General features: G+C 39.4%; 1 protein-coding gene across 3 annotated transcripts in view; it reads right to left on the reverse strand.

The window, feature by feature from the left end:
* DPYSL3 (dihydropyrimidinase like 3) overlaps positions 1-18,391 on the reverse strand; it is a 127,880-nt gene that overhangs the window by 20,882 nt on the left and 88,607 nt on the right. For all 3 annotated transcript variants that reach the window (XM_051978665.1, XM_051978668.1, XM_051978667.1), the window contains exons 3-6: positions 12,792-12,976; positions 10,346-10,510; positions 5,038-5,099; positions 4,127-4,207 (exon numbers count right to left, since the gene is read on the reverse strand). In XM_051978665.1, coding sequence (XP_051834625.1) covers positions 4,127-4,207; positions 5,038-5,099; positions 10,346-10,510; positions 12,792-12,976 — 493 coding nt within the window. The remainder of the gene's footprint in view (positions 1-4,126; positions 4,208-5,037; positions 5,100-10,345; positions 10,511-12,791; positions 12,977-18,391) is intronic.

Here is an 18,391-nt window from a genome sequence, read left to right on the forward strand (position 1 = left end):
AACTATCTTCACTTACTAGATGGCAGGAAGAGCATGCAGTGGGTGTAACTATAAGAAAATAATAGTGCTCCTAATTTGTTTGATTTAAAACGCTCTTCCCTACTCCTACCAGATAAGCTCTAGGATACTTTGGAAATCTAACAATAGTTACATAGATGAAAGTATCTATATAATGGAAAGAGCAGTGGGTTTGAGGTCCAAAGACCTAAGTTCAAATCTTGCCTCTGCTACTTACTACTTATTAAAGCAAGTTACTTGCTTTCCATGAACATCAGTTTCATTATCTTATTCATTTATTATTTATTTATTAAAAGTGAAGGTGTGATAATCTCTAAAGTCTCTTCCACCTCTAAATCCTGTGATTCTATAAATCACAGTTTGACCTCTAAATTCACAAACCATTTTCCCAGCTCTTCAAATAAAGGATGCTGAGCTAGTAGGTTTATGGGCTGTCAGATTAAGACAGTAATTCTGGAATGATATGTGACAGGTCACCCTGATTAGTTCTTAAAATAACAAGCTCCATTCCAAGAAGTCATGAAAACATCGAAAGTCTGTTCTATTGTTCTGGAGGTTTGCTTTGCTCATTCTGGGGTAAAAAATGAAGATAACTTATACCTTTGAAGTATTCATTTCCACAGGAATGAAAAGGCCTTCTTTTGTTTGGGAGCAATGAGGTGTTGAGAATAAAAACAATTCTTTCAATGTGAAAAGCATTTAAGATTCATCAGGCAATATTTTCCCTTCATTCTTTTTTCATTCATTGCCCCTTCATTCTTATTAAAAAGGAAGAACAAAAATGGATTGGACATTGAGATGACTGTTATTTTTATGTGCTTGCTTGTACTAGTACTGAAACTATTCAACTATGAGACTGGTCCCAGTTTTTCTTTCTCTTTCCCTCTCCCTCCCTCCCTCCATTTCCCCCCCCCTTTCCCTCTTTCCCTCTTTCTCTCCCTCTCTCTGTCTCTGGCCCTCTCTGTCTTCCTGTGTGTGTGTGTGTGTGTGTGTGTGTGTGTGTGTGTGTCTGTGTGTGTGTGTCTCTCTCTCTGGGAAACTGAGTCTTCCAAATCTTACCCAAATTGGACTTACAACTTCCCTCACTGATTCCATTCCTGATCAACAGAGAAGCATCAATACGCTGTTTCCAACCTGGGCCTGGGCACCTCTCCCTAGGCAGCCTGCTAGCCCCATACTTTATGGTGATCCAAGGAACACTACTGCTCTGGCTGCAGCTACATTAAAGAAAAGTCCTCTATAAAATGAAAGGGTTTCATTACATGATCTCCAAGTACTTCCTCTTAGCAAATGCCAACCAAGCACCCACTGGCAACACCCTTACATAAGCTCTAGGCATTCTAGTGGCAGAAGAGTCATGAGAGCCAGGTTCTTAGATTCTGCTATTAATCTACAATCTTGCCTCATAGATTTTAGTTTTGTTTTATTTTGCTCTGTATTAAAAGGAGCCAAATTTGTTTCTTCTTCTTCTTAGTTTCTTTTCCATAAGGATTTTGAAATCCCAGGGTACATCTGCTGCCTTCTTTTACACAACAAAATCTCTCATAGCCAAGGCTAAGTTTAATAAACAACGCTGGAAATTCCTCCAATTGGAAAAGTACCCTCAATTATTTCTTATTTGCTAGGAGGCAATGAGCTCCCACAGTCCTTTGCTATCAAGAAACAAAGACTCCAAGGCACACTGTCTTAAGAAAAAAGACAAAGAAGGGAGTTTCTTTGAAAAAAGCCACCATATTTTTTCAATTTAGCACAGATTTATACATGGTGGGGAGCTCAGAGGCTGAGCTCCTTCATTTTATAGATAAAGAAATTGTGGCTAGAATAAAAAAGCTAAGTAGCTTATGCAGGATCACAAGCTAGGAAGTATACAGAATAGCAATGAAACCAGAACTTCAAAGACTCAGGTCTTATCCTCTATATCTACCTTCTCAAAATAAGTCAGGAAGTACCCAATTTAGGTCTATGGAGAATCCTGATGAAGTCAAGAAGACTTTTACTAGCTGTGTGACCTTAGATAAGTCACTTAACTTTTGCTTGCTTCAGTTTCCTTATTTGTAAAAGGGATAATAAAAGCACTCACCTCCCATGGTTGTTGTGAGGATTAGATACTCAGGTAGTACACTTAGCATAGTACTTGGCACATAGTAAGTATTATGTGCATGTTAACTATCATTATCATTGTTGTTGTTATTATTGTTATGTTTTAAACAAAAGTCAGTTGAACCGGAGTTCAAATCTGGCCTCAGACCCAGGACAAGTCATTGTCTACCTCTGTCTCCTCATCGTAAAATTGGGAAAGTAATGGCATTTCCCTCCAAGGGTTATAAGAAAAAATGAAATAATGTTTGTAAAGTACTTCTTAAAGTGCCATATAAATGCTGGTTATCATTATTATCATTAATTATGATTATTGGTATCATACCTAAGTGATTGAGGATATAGCTTTTTGTTGGAAAAATGAATCAAATGCTGAGAAACAGCATGACTAGTGGGGAAAAAAAAATCAATGAATCTAGCCAAGAAAACCGAGCCCAAATTCCAGCAATATGTTGTGCTGACATCAGGAAAGTTAGGGGCAGCTAGATAACTCAGTGGATAGGGTGCCAGCTGAGGCAGGATCTGGACTCAGATCCTTACTAGTTGTGTGGCCCTGGGCAAGTCACTTAACCCCAATTGCCTCAGAAAAAGAGAGAGAGAGAGAGAGATCAGGAAAGGCACAGGTCTTGAATATTGATAATGGGAAGGAAAACTAGTTTATCTATACAAAGGTCTCCCTTATACCTCCTTGTCCAGTCCTCATCTAGCATCTAACAGTGGCTAATGGCTTCTACTATTGGACGGCACTCCTCACTGGAAAACTTTTCCCCATGATGCACCCAAACCTGCTCCTCTGTCCCAGCCTAACCCTCCCTCTATGCAAAAGCCCTTCCAAATCCATTCATTCTTCTGAGGCTCAATTTCCTTCTTTCTGTAAAATGGGTTAATACCTCTCCTATCTATCACCTCACCTGAAGGGTTACTACAAAGAAAAAAACACCTCTTGCCCTGTAGATGGTAACACAAAGGCTGACCCCTCAGTTGTACCCCCTCCCTTCTGGGCGTCCGGCTGCTAGAGATAGGACAGTCAGGCCAGCTCCTCTTAACCACTGAGAATGTAGCCCGTATTTCCTCACAAATGACACCCCTGGGCTTTGGCATCTAACTTTCATCACTCCTATGACAGGTCACTTAATATGCCTCGGAAAACCAATGGGATTTCTGCAGCCCATTTTTAAAAAACATTCTTTTATCATCTCAAGGCAGTTAAGTTCTATAGTGCCCAATAAGGTTCAGTCTTATAAAAAATTTTCATTTCCCCTTTTCCACCCTGAAATAGATTCTGGTCCTAAAAGGATTTCCTTTTAGGATAATGACTCTCAAGCAATTGAGTCTTGTTTTCATTTAGGAAAAATCGCCACTGACTTTTGGGAAAACGATATGGTGCTGTGGAAAGAGCAACACACTGGGCATCAAATGATCTGGGCTAAAGTCTGTGTTGTTGTTGTCGTTTCATGTCCAACTCTTCCTGATCTCACTTAAGACACTGGGATGTTTGCCATTTCCTTCCCCAGTTCATTTTACAAATGAGGAAACTGAGGCAAATAGTATTAAATGATTTGCTTAGGGTTATATAACTAGTAAGTGTCTGAGACTATATAGGAACTCAGGAAGAAGAACCTTCTCTATCCATTGTGTCACCCAGCTGCTCCAATAATGACTTCATAAAATGTTTTACCTATATATTAGCACATTTGAACCTTGAAGTAATCCTGTAACACAGATGCTATTATTGTCCTCATTTTACAGAAAAAGCAGCTGAAGTTGTGACCTAGATATGGTGCAAAGAACACTGAACCTGGAGTCAGGAAATCTTTGGGTTCAAATCCTGCCTTAAACAGTCACTTAACTACCACAGATCTCTTTCCTCATCCATAACATGAGAGAGTTGGACTCCATGAGTTCAACAATCCCTTCCAGCTTGAGAGCTATTATCTGAATAAGTAATCCATTCCAGTAGAGAGAAGTCTGGGACAGATAGAAAGCATGTTCTCATGGACTGGACAATTACCTGTGCGATGATATCTCCATTTTCTGCGTGAACCTGAGCAATGGCACCCAGTTCTGCAAGGCAGGTAAAGATCTCATAGAGCTGAAATGGAAAAAGATACTAGTTGTCTTAATTTGAAAAACTATGTGTTTGAACAAAAAAGGACCCTCAAATGCCCAAAGGAAAACCACCTTCTTGGGGCTCCAGTTGGCTATCCACTAGAAAAAAAGGATCTTGGGATAAAAGATATTGGCCCTGGAAACCAAGTTAGCATGAATGATCCCAGCAGCTATCCTCTCTCCCCAGAATAAGATTCCCAAAGGAATCTTAGGAGAGGGAAATTCAGGAGAAAATGTATTTCCTTAATATCCTGGATCACTTTTCAGATTTGGCCCTATGCCATCCCCTAAAGTAGGATGGAGATAGCCCTGGGACTTGCTAATAACACATCTGGTTCTCAGGGAGGCCTCCTCTCTGACCTGGACTTCCCTTTCCCCTGGGAAACATAACACCAGTCAACCACATCCCTCCCCACGACTTCTACACCCCCAAGGACCTCCTTGGAGAAGCAGACCAGCGGCAGGCCGGTATTGATCCCCCTGATACAGAACACTCCTAACTCTGTGAGACCCCCAGGGCTTCGCTAAGTTGGGACTGTAGGGTAAAAGAGGAAGGAGAAAAGCAATAAAGGAGAAGCAGAGGACCCCCCTCCTCCCCAGCTGGAAAGAAACTCTAGCTCTGGTTCCCCAGGACTGTGGGAACCTTGCCTCCTGCCTTATTAAATATGTAGCTGGAGCTGCTTGAGATTGAAATGGAACTCGGGCCGTCTCCAAGGGCAACTATGTTGCTTCCCAGGGCCAAAGAAGCTGTGGGCTACGGATAAACCAGCCCCACCCAAGCACTCCCAGACCAGATGGCCAAGTCATTGTTACCTCTGTGTTGGAGACCTGATACAAATCCTTGTAAGCCATGTAAACCATGAAGGAGTTGACACCTGTAGAAAAAGGAAGGGGTTGGGGAGAGGAGAGCAAGAGGTAAATGTAGTCCATATGCTACCTGCATAGCTGCAGGCAATTCAATTAATTCCTCAGGGACTGTTTTCTTAAGCAAAATGAGGGAGCTGGAGCTGACCTCTGGGGTCTCCTATGGCTAAATCTAGGAACCCATGATTCTATACACTATAAGCCTTTACTGACATCTGCCTGAATGATCCTACAAAAGCCTCCAGCAGATCTTCCCAGCTCCAGTCTCCCTCCTGCATTTGCAATATAGCCTTCACTCAGCTCCAGAATCTCACTTATGCTTAGGTCTCTGATGCATAAGTAAATGAAGACTCTCTGGCTTCACAGTCATACTCTAAGTTCCATCTAACCTTCCCTGCATTCTAACATGACTTTCCTCCGGGCACATTTCCTATCTCCATATCTTTGCCTCTGCCTACTGTGGTCAGTCATGGCCAATTCTTTGTGATTCCATTTGGGGTTTTCTTGGAAAAAATACTGGAGTAGTTTGCCATTTCCTTCACCAGTTCATCTGATAGATGAGGGAAATTGAGGTTACATTAAGTGACTATGCTCGGGGTGACAGAGCCAGTAAGTATCTGAGGCCAGATCTGAACTCAGGAAGATGAGGCTTTCCAGGCCCATCTAGCTGCCACATTCAGTTACTGAATTCCAATCCTTTAAATGCTCTCTTTTTCATGAAGGACCTCTGTGATCTTCCTATCCCCCTCAAAGCACCTTATTAAACTGCATTAGTTTCTCTCATATAGATCACTGTTCACTGTTTTAGTTACCCAAGCATCTTAGTCTGCAAATTCCATGAAGGCGACAGTCTCTCTTATACTTAGCACAGTGCTCTGCATAAGCAGGCAATAAATATAAATTTATCAAATGAATAAATGAAACAAAAAAGTTCTTAAAAATTAAATAAATAAGTGAGTGGCCAATATCATGGAATCCACAATTTAGAGCTAAATAAAACTTCAGATGCCATCTAGTACAAACTCCTCCTTTGTACATAACAATTGAGGCCAAAAACAAAATTAAATGTCATCCCCAAGGTCACAGGAGTAAAATAGGAGACCCAAGATTTGAACCTGCATCCTCAGCCTCCAAACCCAGCACTCATTCCAATGTACCAGGCTGATAATTCTCCTTTCTTTTGATGGATCACTTTTGTCAAACACCAAGATGCTATATTATGAGGATTCCCATAATTACTCACAACACACATCTATAACATGAAATCCGAAAGCCATGAAAAAAGACTAATGTTCAATTCACAAATGTCAGAAAGGAAAACACATATCCTAGTTTCTAAAGAACAGACAATATTGATCCCAGTTTTGCAAAATCTAATCAAGGAAGAATTATCTAATCCAACCCAATGTGGTAATCTTTTGGTCATTACTCTATCATCCAATGAGCTGCCTATATCCCTCCTAGCTTTTGTGTCATCTGTACATTGGATAAAGGTGCCAATCATGTCCCCCCCCCAAGGAATTAATTTAAATTATTGAAAAACACCAAAGGTCAAGCACAAATTATGGAGCATCCCACAAGAAACATCCTTCCAAGGTATTATTGAGCCATGAACAACTTCTCAAATGTCTGTCTCTTAGCACCATAAATTCATTCATCCAAGGAAGGTCGAAACCTCAGAAATGTTGGTTGTCTGTTCTTACTGGAGAAAGGGAGAAGTTTGATGAACTAAATATCTTTTTCCATTAAGAAAAATCTCTTTGCCCTAATCCTCAATCCACAAGCTTCTTGCTTAATAAACTAAGGATATTTCTGAGATTGATATAGTTTCAAAACGTAGAGGGGTAAGGGATCCAGGGCATCTCTTTGTAAGGTGATTCTCTCTCCAGTCATATATAAAGAAGGTATTATGGAAGAATACTCAGAGGAGTAGAGGGCAGGGAGAAATCACTTATCCTCTCGCTGTCCTTTAAAAAATTCTCAACTGATCTTTCCATCCCACTAGCAAATGTCCTTATCTCTTCTCCCTTTTATGGCTAAGGTTTGAGAAAGAATCTATAATAATACCTCATCCAGGGCCATCTCCCAGATGGTTCCAGAGAAGAAAATGGACTTTGCACCCCCTGCCCTCACTGAAATCCAATACTTGCATGTCATGGCATCGCCTCCCTGATGCTATGGCCCTCTTCAAGAACAAAGGAAAAAAAAACAACAATAATAATGTCTTTCCTTCCTTCTCTCTTTTGATGTTAGACCTCTGTTCTCTGTATTCACACTCATCGCTCAACCAAAACTGCTCTCTTCAAAGTTACCAATAATCTCTTACCTGCCCCAATCTATCCCCCATCCTCCATTTTCTGAGCCACTGCAGCCCTGACATCACTCAAACTTTCCTGAATATTCCATTCTCTCTAGGCTTCTCCTTTTTCTCCTCCTGCCTATCTGACTGTTCCTTCTCAGTCTCTTTTGCTGGGTAATTCTTATCCAGCCCTGCCCTCTCTGTCATTATCTCCATTCTTGCATTTTCAACTGGCAAGTAAACATCTTGAACTAGATGTCCTACTGATCCGGCATGTCCAACACCGAACACATTGTCTTCTCCCTACTTACCACACTCCTCTTTTCCAAACTTCCCCATTACTGACAAAGGCACCACTGTTGCTTTTAATCAACCAAACTTGGAACCAAAGAGTCACCCTTGCCTCTCACTCTTGTCTCAATCCCAACATGTGCACAATGTGTCCAAGACAATTCTATCTTTATAGTATTTCTTATGCACATCCCACCACAATTATCCATACCCTCTTCTGAGAATGCTTCCATCCTGGTGCAGACCCTCATCCCCTCATGCCTTAATTACTGCAATAACCTCCAAGCTGGTCTCTCTGCCTCAAGTCTCTTCCCACTTTAGTCTTCCCTCTATTCAGCTGAAAAAGCTCGCTCAGTTTTGACCATGTCACAACCACCTATTGCAATAAACTCCAGTTGGCCCCCCATTACCTCTAGCATCAAATAGAAAATCCCCTGGCTTTTAAAGCTCTCCATAATCTGGGCCCCTCCTATTTTTCCAGTTTTCTCACACCTTATTCTCTTCTCTACATAATCTTCAAGTCAGTGACACTGGTCTTATATAAAATCCTCAATCTGCAGTTTCATTGGCTGTCTCCCCCCCCCCATTCCTAAATGTTTCTACCTTCTTTTCTTTCTTCAACCTTCTCAAACATCACCTTCTGAAAAAAAAAAAAAAGGCATTTCTGATCTCCTTAACTCCAGTGTCTTCCCTCAAAGGATTATCTACAATTTCTTGTTTGGACCTAGCTATTTGCATATTGTTTCCCCCATCAGAATATGAGTTCTTTGAAAGCACAGACTGTTTTCACCCTTTTTTTGTATTCTCAGCACTTTGCACAGAGATACCTAAGTGGAACAGTAGAAAGAGCATCTGATCTGGTGTCAGGGAGACCCAAAATCAAATCTTGCCTCAGACATTTACCAGCTTATGATGCTAGGGCAAGTTACTTAACTAATTTTTACCTCCACTTCCTCCTCTGTAAAGTAAGAATAGAAAATAGAACCAATGTCAGGGTAATTGTAAGAATCAAATCAAATCAAAAGAAACTATAAACCACTATATAAATGCTAGCTATTGTTATTTTTCTAATAATATAATTACAGCAATAAAGAAAACTGTTGATTGGTCAGGCAACATTCTAAAACTATAAATTAGAAAAGAATTATTGACCATATTGGTAGAGGGGGAGTCCATGATGTTTGTAAGAGTAGAATTTCCCACAGTTTTGAAAAAAAAAAGGAGGGGAGGGAAATGTTATTACTTTCTCAGGAGGGGGAGTCCTATTCCCAAAAAGGCAGGAAAGGAAGCGGAGTTTGGTGAAAATCTAGAGGATAAAGTCTGTTTTTTTCAAACCTAATTTTTTTAAATAACGAATTTAACAGTGATTAACACACATGAACATTTCAGTATATAATGGGAAAGAAGCCTTTCTTTCTTCACAAAGCCTCACCAACCCATTATCTTTCCCTTCTCCACCCTCTTAGATCACTGTTTACATCCCCAATGAAGGAATTCATCCTGTACTTCCTTTTGACATTTGTCTTGTATTGTTTCACTTTACGAGTATTTGCATAGTGTTGACAAATGCCATAAATGCACTGACCAATCCTTCTTTTTAATGCTGAGCGAACATAGTGGGCACTCAATCAATATTGGCTGATGGAGATATTAACAGAAGGCCTTAGAGAACAAAGATCTTTCCACAGGGGACCCAGACTCATTCCATCTCTTTGAAGGGGAACTTGTGCTGGATGCCTCAGAAAAAGAAGAACTTTGTCTCTGCTCCTAACACAAAGCTTTTAATGCAAAAGACACTGCCCCACATCTGAACTTGAGGGGGAGAGGGGAAGCCCCAGAACCTACCCTACTAAAACAAGCTTCCCTGCTCTTATTCTCTCTGGAAACCACATCTCATCATAAAAAGGGAAAAGGGACCCACATATGTAAAAATGTTTGTGGCAGCCCTTTTCGTAGTGCCAAGGAACTAGAAACTGAGTGGATGTCCATCAATAGGAGGATGGCTGAATATGTTATGGTATATGAATGCTATGGAATATTATTGTTCTGTAAGAAACGATCAACAGCATGATTTTAGTGAGGCCTAAAGAGATTTACATGAACTGATGTGCTAAGTAAAATGAGCAGAACCAAGAGATCATAGTACACAACAACAACAAGATGGAGAAAACAAGATACGATGATCAATTCTGATGGACATGGCTCTCTTCAACAATGAGATGATTCAGGCCAGATCCATAGGCTTTTGATAGAGAGAGCCATCTGCATTCAGAGAGAGGACTGAGGGGATTGAATGTGAATCACAACAGAATGTTTTCATATTTTTTGTTGTTGTTATTTGCTTGATTTTTTTTTCTTTCTCACTTTTTGATTTGATTTTTCTTGTGCAGCATGATAAATATGGAAATATGTCTAGAAGAATTGCAAATGTTTGACCTATATTGGGATTGTCCTCCTAGAGGAAGAAGGGAGAAAAATTTGGAACACAATGTTTTACAAGGTTGAATGTTGAAAACTATCTTTGCATGTATTTTGAAAATAAAAAGCTATTATTTTTTTAAAAAAAAGAAAAAATAAAGAAACCACATCTTAGCAGAGTGAAAAGTTAAGAAATGTGGGCTCATGGAAAACAGGGGTTCCTAGGGAAAAGGAAGTTGCCTTGCTCACCTTTGTCCTTGATAAGGTTCTGAACTTCTTGCTTGACTCTGTCATTCCAATGAGTGATGTCCACATGCAAGGAGTAGTCACAGCAGGTCTTCCCATCTGCCCACTCTCGCCATTTCTCAAAGGCCTCAGTGAGGCTGGATTCTGGGTCAGGGACCACGTGGTCGACTGGACAAGGACAAAAAAAGAAGGGCTAAAGTATCTTATTCTTGATCCTGATCTTGCCTCTGACTTGCAAATAAGTCCTGCTACACATCTGAGGACAGGTTCCCAGGTCTAACAGTCTTCTACCATATTGTAGCTGCTTCTGCCACCTTTAGCACTTTTCCTAACCCAGCCAAACTATATTCCAGTTGTGGTTCCAAGATTAGTACAAAATCTGAGACTGAGATCTTAATTTCTTTAATAAAAACCATTTTTGGAAACCCTCCTCGGAAATCATCCATAAGATGGCAAAAGGAGTTCCCATAAAAGATTTTTTTTAAATACAGGCTGTGACAAGATAAAAGCAATCTTCAAGGAGATTTTCTGGGGTTGCAGGAGCTCCCCACCAGAGATCTAGAACTTACATTTCCCTTGCGCTGAGGTTCCACATCTGGAATTAAGGTCAATCCACTCAGGGGCAAAGTTAAATTATCCCAGTTATTTGGTAATCCCTTGGTTTAACATCCACCTCCCCCCACCTTGGTAGTGGTTAGTGGTGAGGGAATGTGGTGGTAATTTCAGTCATTCCAGCTTCACTAGCATCTGAAGCAGTCATTCTGCCGCATCACAGACAGAAGTTTATGGAGCAACTGTACTCGAGGCTCCATCTAAGAGCCAAATTCAGGGCTGTGAGACCATTGGAGGCAGTCTCTCTGAACTTTAAACTCTATGAAGGCAGGGGCCTTTGTCGTCACTTAACTTTTCTGGGTGTAATTTTCTTCATGGATAAAATGAGGGGTTGAAGAAGACCTTCCTTTCAGCTCTAAATTGATGCTAATAGTCTCCTGATTTTGCTTTCCTATTGAATTAGTAAATATAATTTAAGAGCAATATTGCTCCTACATTCAATTAAAAATTTTGCACAAAAAGGCCCAGCCAGACTGCTTCATTCCCTAGGTCTGTGGGACAATGTCATCTTGACATTTGGTTCCCTTGAAACCTTACCCTATCCCCTCTCCCACAGAGGAGATTAATGGTATTTGGACAGAGGAAGCTAACCAGTTCCCCACCCCCTCATCCGGGTAGCAGAAAGCATGGTTCCAAGACTATTCACTCTATCACATTCAGCCAAAGTGCACTTATCAGAAAGGAAATGCACCAAACCACTATTTAATAATGTTTGGCACTAAACCCGGGGCTCCTGTGGGCAAGGCAGCTGCTGAGAAATCAGCTGGTAGGGACCAGGCCCCTCCTTCTGGCCAGGGAGAAAACCTGAGGCTCAGGCAACCTCTAATTGCATCTGGTATGACTGATGCAATCCTGTGGAGGGGGAGATGAGAGGGAGGAAAGAAAAGTTTTCCTCCTCCAAGGAGCAAAGAGAAGAAAATCTGGACCCTCTGGGATAACTCACACTGGCAGGAAAAGGCACTTGAGAATAGGCAAAGTAGGGAAGAAAAGAGAGCGAGAGGGATAGAAGGAAGGAGGGAGAGACAAAGGAAGGGAGAAAGGAGGGGAGGAAGGGAGGGAAGAAGGAAGGAAGGGAGAGAAGAAGGGAGAAAGGGAAGAAGAGAAGGAAGGAGGGAGAGAGGGAAAAAGGGAGGGAAGGAAGAAGAAAGGAAGAAAGGAAGAAAGGAAGGAAGGAAGGAAGAAAGGAAGGAAGGAAGAAGAAAGGAAGAAAGGAAGGAAGGAAGGAAGGAAGGAAGGAAGGAAGGAAGGAAGGAAGGAAGGAAGGAAGGAAGGAAGGAAGGAAGGAAGGAAGAAAAGAAGGAAGGAAGGAAGGAAGGAAGGAAGGAAGGGAGAAACAAGAAAAGAGAGCTACCACTAGGCCTTGCTAACCTTAAAGACAAGAGGCTGTCCAGATATTCTGCAATACCACATAATACAACTTTAATCCTCTCTTTACCAAGACCTGTAAACCAGTGGGCTAAAATGGGATCTCCTTTCTCTATCTACCTCCCCTTGGGAACTAGCCCATGACACACTGCCCCAGAAAGTCCTCCTCTGCCCCATTCAGGACCCAGATCTTCCAATGCCTCTTATGCTAAAACAAGTGGACAGAGAGTTACCTCCACACCCACCTACACCATGGATCCCGCCCATCTAGACAATGGACAATTTTACACACACGCATATATATATATATATATATATATATATATATATATATATATATATATATTATATATATATATATATATATATAATCTCAAAGCATCTCACTTACCTCCCAGGCCAATTTAACTGGTTAAGAACTTAAGAAATAAAGATGGGGGAAGCATATGACTTGGCCCTGAAAACAACTTACTGATCATGGTAGTCCCACCAGCTAAGGCGGCTTTAGTCCCTTGGAAGAAGTCATCTACTGTGGTCATTCCCTTGTAGGGCATCTGGAAGTGGGTGTGAACGTCTATGCCTCCGGGGATGACCATCTTCCCATGAGCTTCGATGGTCTTCACTCCTCCAGGTACAATCAGATTGTCTCCAATTTGCCTAAAGAGATGGTGACAAAGTCTTCAGTTCAGAAGAAACCCTAAAGGACCTGCCTTAACACCACAAGATATTTTAACAATTTACCTTTCTTTCCCCATGGCAGGAGAACATGCCCTTCTCACTGCTGTCTTAATTCCATTCAAAGCTCAACTCAAGCGACACCTTTGCCATGAGACCTTTCCTGAGTCCCACACAAACTAGTTACTATTCCCCTACAAATGACCTCATGTTTACTATGCATATATGTATGCATGCTGTTCTCTTTAGTGGAATGTAAATTCCATGAGGGAAGAAAATTTTATTTTTATCTTTGTATCTGCTGCACCTACTATAGTGCATGGCACATAAAAATACAAAGATGGAAATCTGAAAAAACCTAGGGCCATTTTAGGGATAAGGAAACTGAAGCCTACTGAGGTTTATACACTGTCACAATCATCAGAAACGGTATTTGAACCCAGGACCTCTGAATTCAGAGCTTAAAAAATGCTAGCTGATTAATTTGTCAAAGCTTCCCTTCCAAGTAGCTCAAAGGTTAACATGACAACATATCATCAATTAAAACATATTTAATATTATTGTGCTTGGTGCTTAAAAAAATCATAGACAACTATGAAAGACTTAGTTCTTCTTACTGGTTCAGTGATCCAAAATAATCCCAATAGACTTTGAATAGAAAATGCCATCTGCATCCAGAAAAAGAACTATGGAAAATGAATGTAAATTAACACACGATATATTCACTTCTTTTTTTTCTCTCCCATGGTTTTTCCCTTTTGGTCTGATTATTCTCTTCTAATATGATTCATAAAGCAATGTGTATTAAAATAAATAAGTAAATAAAATGGAAAAAAATTTAAATGATAGCATCCTTGAAATCTACCTTACAATCTATGAACAGGTCAAAGCTCCCAAGCACATGAAGATATCAAGAGATGTTTGGCATCAAACTAATACCCATGAAATGTTTTATTTTAAATTTATTTCCAGTTCCAATTTTTCTCCTTCCCTCCACCCACTGGATAGGCAAGAAATACAATAGCCATTATTACTTACAAAATCATACAAAACATATTTCCCCTTTAGCCAGTCCCTCCCACCTCTTACAAAAATTAAGGAAGATAGAGAGGGGCAGTTGTGCTTCAATTGGTAATCTAAGACCATCATTTCTCTTTTTGTTAGTGGTTAGCATTTTACATCATGAGTCCTTTGGAGCAATAGTGGATCATTGTTGATCACCATTACAATATAGCTATTATGATCTAGAATAATCTCCTGTTCTGCTCACTTCATGTTCTGCTTACTTCATTTTCTATCAGTTCATGGAAGATTTCCAGGATTTTTCTGCAACCATTCTGCTCATCTTGCCATTACAATCATTTACCACAACTTGTTCAACGATTTCCCAACTGATAGGCATCCCCTCAGTTTCCAATTCTTGGCCACCACAAAAAGAGCGGCTATAAATTTTGGTGCACACAAATGTTCTTTCCCTTTTTATCTTCCTGGTACCCATGAGATATTAAAAGACTTAGAGGAAGATCTCCCTGAGGCAGTTCAGTGTAGTGATAAAGCAATGACTGAAGTCAAGGGGATCTAGGGTCAAATCCCAAGAAGGGATTGAGGAGGTGAAATGCAAAAACCTCTGGGATCCTTTCAGTTACAGAAGTGCAAGCGATTCGATCTGAGACTTCCAGCCCACAAGAAGACTGTCTACTGGAGATTTGTGGGTCCTCACATGAACAAGAATCACACTATGAGAAGTTATAGAAGGGTGATGATTGGCATTCTGGCAGGGGAAGGAACTGTCTTCTCAGTGATTTCATTATTTCACTGAACCATAATAAAAAACCAGATCTCATCTCAACTATACTTTGTATCTCTCTTCCGAGGTATACAGCATAGACCTTGGCACACTACAGCACTTAATGAATACTTGTTGAACTAACAATGTTTTTTTCCCTCAAAAAAAGGAAAGTAGATACAAATCTTTTAGTTATTTTGTGGATCTACTACTATACTTGGTATTTTTATTTGGTTTTTCTAGGGACCATAAGCCTTTGGAGATATGGTCACAATGTTTGGGGATCCTAAATAAAATAATGAAAATGGAAAGATAGAAGAAATGGCTGATAAAGTTACTTAGAGGAGGGGAATGCTTTTTTAAGAATATTAATTTAATTATTTAAAGAATGGGGACTCTTCTATTCTAAGAATTAGCTCATCCTGGCTAAAGGGGAACAATTGGGAGTATTTCGTTTTCAGTTTTAGCTCCTCCTGTTCTTTACCAACACATCAGTAGCTCAAAGAAGCTAAGTCAGTAGCTCAAAAGAAGAGATAGTGGTTAAGTGAAACTGGGAGTTTCTTCAGCATCAGCTCTTCCTGTTAAACCAGCATCCTGGCAGGTACTAAGCATTGGAGAAAGTTATAGCCCCATGTTTAGTCCTGTGCCTGGTACATAGTTGGTGCTTAATAAAGGCTTTCTGCTTAACTATCCATCAATTTTCCTTATCTACTGCATCGCTCACCAAGCGTTCCAGTACTCCACAAAGGAAGCGGAAGAAGAAAGGAGGACGGGCTAATAGTGTTCATCCCAATACAGAGGTGAAAACAGAGGCACAGAGCATCCAAGTGACTTCCCTATAAATCACACCACTAGCACAGAAGGAACACATGTGCCATTCTCAAATCAAGACTCTCTTTTCTGAACCAAATCTGTAAGTGTTGAGTACATTTACAATGGAAATAATCAGGAATTATCACATAATAATGGAAGTATCACATTAAAATCTGAAAGATAAAATTCTGTATCACCATTATTTTTATATTCTAAGTAATCAGAAAAATATCTGGCACCTAACAAGAGCTTAATGAATGCCTGGTGAACAAGCTGGAAGTAGTTGAATCCTTTTATCATTTAAAAAAAAAATCCATTCCTGAAATCTAAGAGCAGCACAGAACAGTTTTTCATAACAATGGAATGAATGATCATTTGTTGGCCAATGAATATTTATATGGCATCTGTGTATAAAGTTCTAGATAAGACCTTGATATCAACCCCACTGAGAAGATCACATAGTTGGAGAGAAAAAGTGTTACAAAGAAGACAAGATTATTAGTAAGGATGAAAAGTTGGAGAAGTCCAAAGAATTCAGATTCTTTAGTCAAGAAGGTGATTCCTAGTGAATGCTTGATGAACATTAGGAAGACCCTAACCCTAATCCTAGGTTACCCACCTATGACCCACCATGATTCCAAAGGTGATGAAACTTGCTGCCTAAGTTCTGGCAGAAGTGATGGACTCAAAGTGCTGAATCTATTTCCGCATGCAACCAAATTGGAAATTTGGGGGATTTGCTTTGCTTGACTATACATATTTGTTATAAGAGTTTTGTTTTTCTTTCTTTTTCCAATAGGTAGGAAGGGGGCAGAGACAAAAGGGTGAGAAATCAGATTTTCTTTAATTGAAAAAATAAAATTTAGTTTTAGAAAATACCTGGTGAATTGAATTCACAATGCATATAATTTATACATATTATTCACCTTTTATGCACATATAAACCTGTTAACATTAATTTTACTCCCAGGTAATGTTTCAAGTCCTAAAATCAGCAGGCATATTAACCTTTAAATCATAGTTTGGAAAACCCTCTATCCTTAAGGAAGTGTCTCTCAAAAGTCCCTGGAAGTCCCCAAAACTCTTTCAGGAGGTCTATGAGAACAAAACTATTTTCATAATAATACTTAGACATTTTAATTTCCAATATAGTAAATATCAATAGATATTTAAAACATAAAATTCAGAATCCATGAATCTAGTTTTTAACAAATCATCTTATCATATATATGTAATATACATATAATGTGTTTTAACATGTGTAATGTGTATCATAAATTATAAATTTTCTATTACAATAAAGGGAACTAATTATAGATATGTTGTTCAGTTGTTCAATTCTGTGCAACCGTATATGACCCTGTATGGGGTTTTCTTAGCATAGATACTTGAATACTTTGCCATTTCCTTCTTCAGCTCATTTTACAGATGAGGCAAACTGTGTTAATGATTTACAGATCTTTCTGATTCAGGACTCCTACTCTAACCACTGTACAACTTAAATTGCCTTATATAAAAATAGCTAGCAAAATATATTTATATGTATATTTCAAAATGCATTTATGTGTGATACTGAACTCAGTTTTAACCTATATTATTATAATGAGAATCAATTATATTTCAGTATACTTCTTAGTAATTCATAATCCAATAATAACATTGCAATATAATATATGTATTTTGAAAACTTATTTCAATACAATTTGTTCTGTTTATAATCCCATGTATTTTACTTTATGTAAAGTAGAAGGGTATTCGAAGGTTTCATTCACCAGAATGCCAAAGTTCCATGTCACAAAAAAAGATTCAGCCCTGGAAAAAGGCTGCTCAATGCTAGTTTTTGTTCACAGTCAGGGTCAGAACAGCCACATGGCCAGGAAACGTTCTATCTGGGGGCAGTGAAATGTTTACTATAAAGTCTACCAAACTTCAAGTTCTAAAATTTAAACATATAAATATGTATCTATGTATATGTTTGCCTATATGTGTATGCTATAAAAATAATTCCTTCTCTTAACTCAAACACCCAAAGGGTTCCGATGGCTTTTTCCCCTTTCACAATCTGCCATTTTATTCAGGTTCACTAGGAATCAACCTCTTGGCTAAAGAATCTGAATTCTTTGGACTTCTCCAACTTTTCATCCCTAGTAATAATCTTGTCTTCTTTGTAACACTTTTTCTCTCCAACTATATGATCTTCTCAGTGGGATTGATATCAGGCCCTGGTACAGAACCTTATACACAGATGCCATATAAATATTCATTGGCCAACAAATGATCATCATTCCATTGATATGAAAAACTATTCTGTACTGCTCTTAGAGTTCAGGAATGATTTTTTTTTTAATGATAAAAGGATTCAACTATTTCCAACTTGTTCCAAAAGAAATGATCTTGGTGGGGAATGGTATTCTCATAATAAAAACATCTCACTTTTAGCATCATTAGGCTGATGTGACTCTTCTGCAAAAGCATCTAAGTCCAAAAGAAGCCTTGAAAGTAATTTAGCTCTTCTTTGTCTTCTGCCTTTCAATAGCATCAGGTTCATCCTGGACCAATGAGAATCCAGGTCATAAAAAACATTCTACAATTTCCCTTTGTAATCTATTTCAGTAATCGAAATTGTCTCTCGTTAGTAAGTCTTCTCTACAGCTAACATAAACTCCCTCACATAGCAACCTGAACCCATCACATCTAACTCTGGCCTTGATGGAGAAGAAAAACAGTCTGTCCTTGGCTGTCTAAGAGATATAAGGCCCCTAAACATGCTCTCCTTCTTCTCTGATAAAATGGGAACA

The sequence above is a fragment of the Antechinus flavipes genome, chromosome 2 (genome assembly GCF_016432865.1).
Source record: "Antechinus flavipes isolate AdamAnt ecotype Samford, QLD, Australia chromosome 2, AdamAnt_v2, whole genome shotgun sequence".
In the NCBI taxonomy this organism is placed as follows: Eukaryota; Metazoa; Chordata; class Mammalia; order Dasyuromorphia; family Dasyuridae; genus Antechinus; species Antechinus flavipes.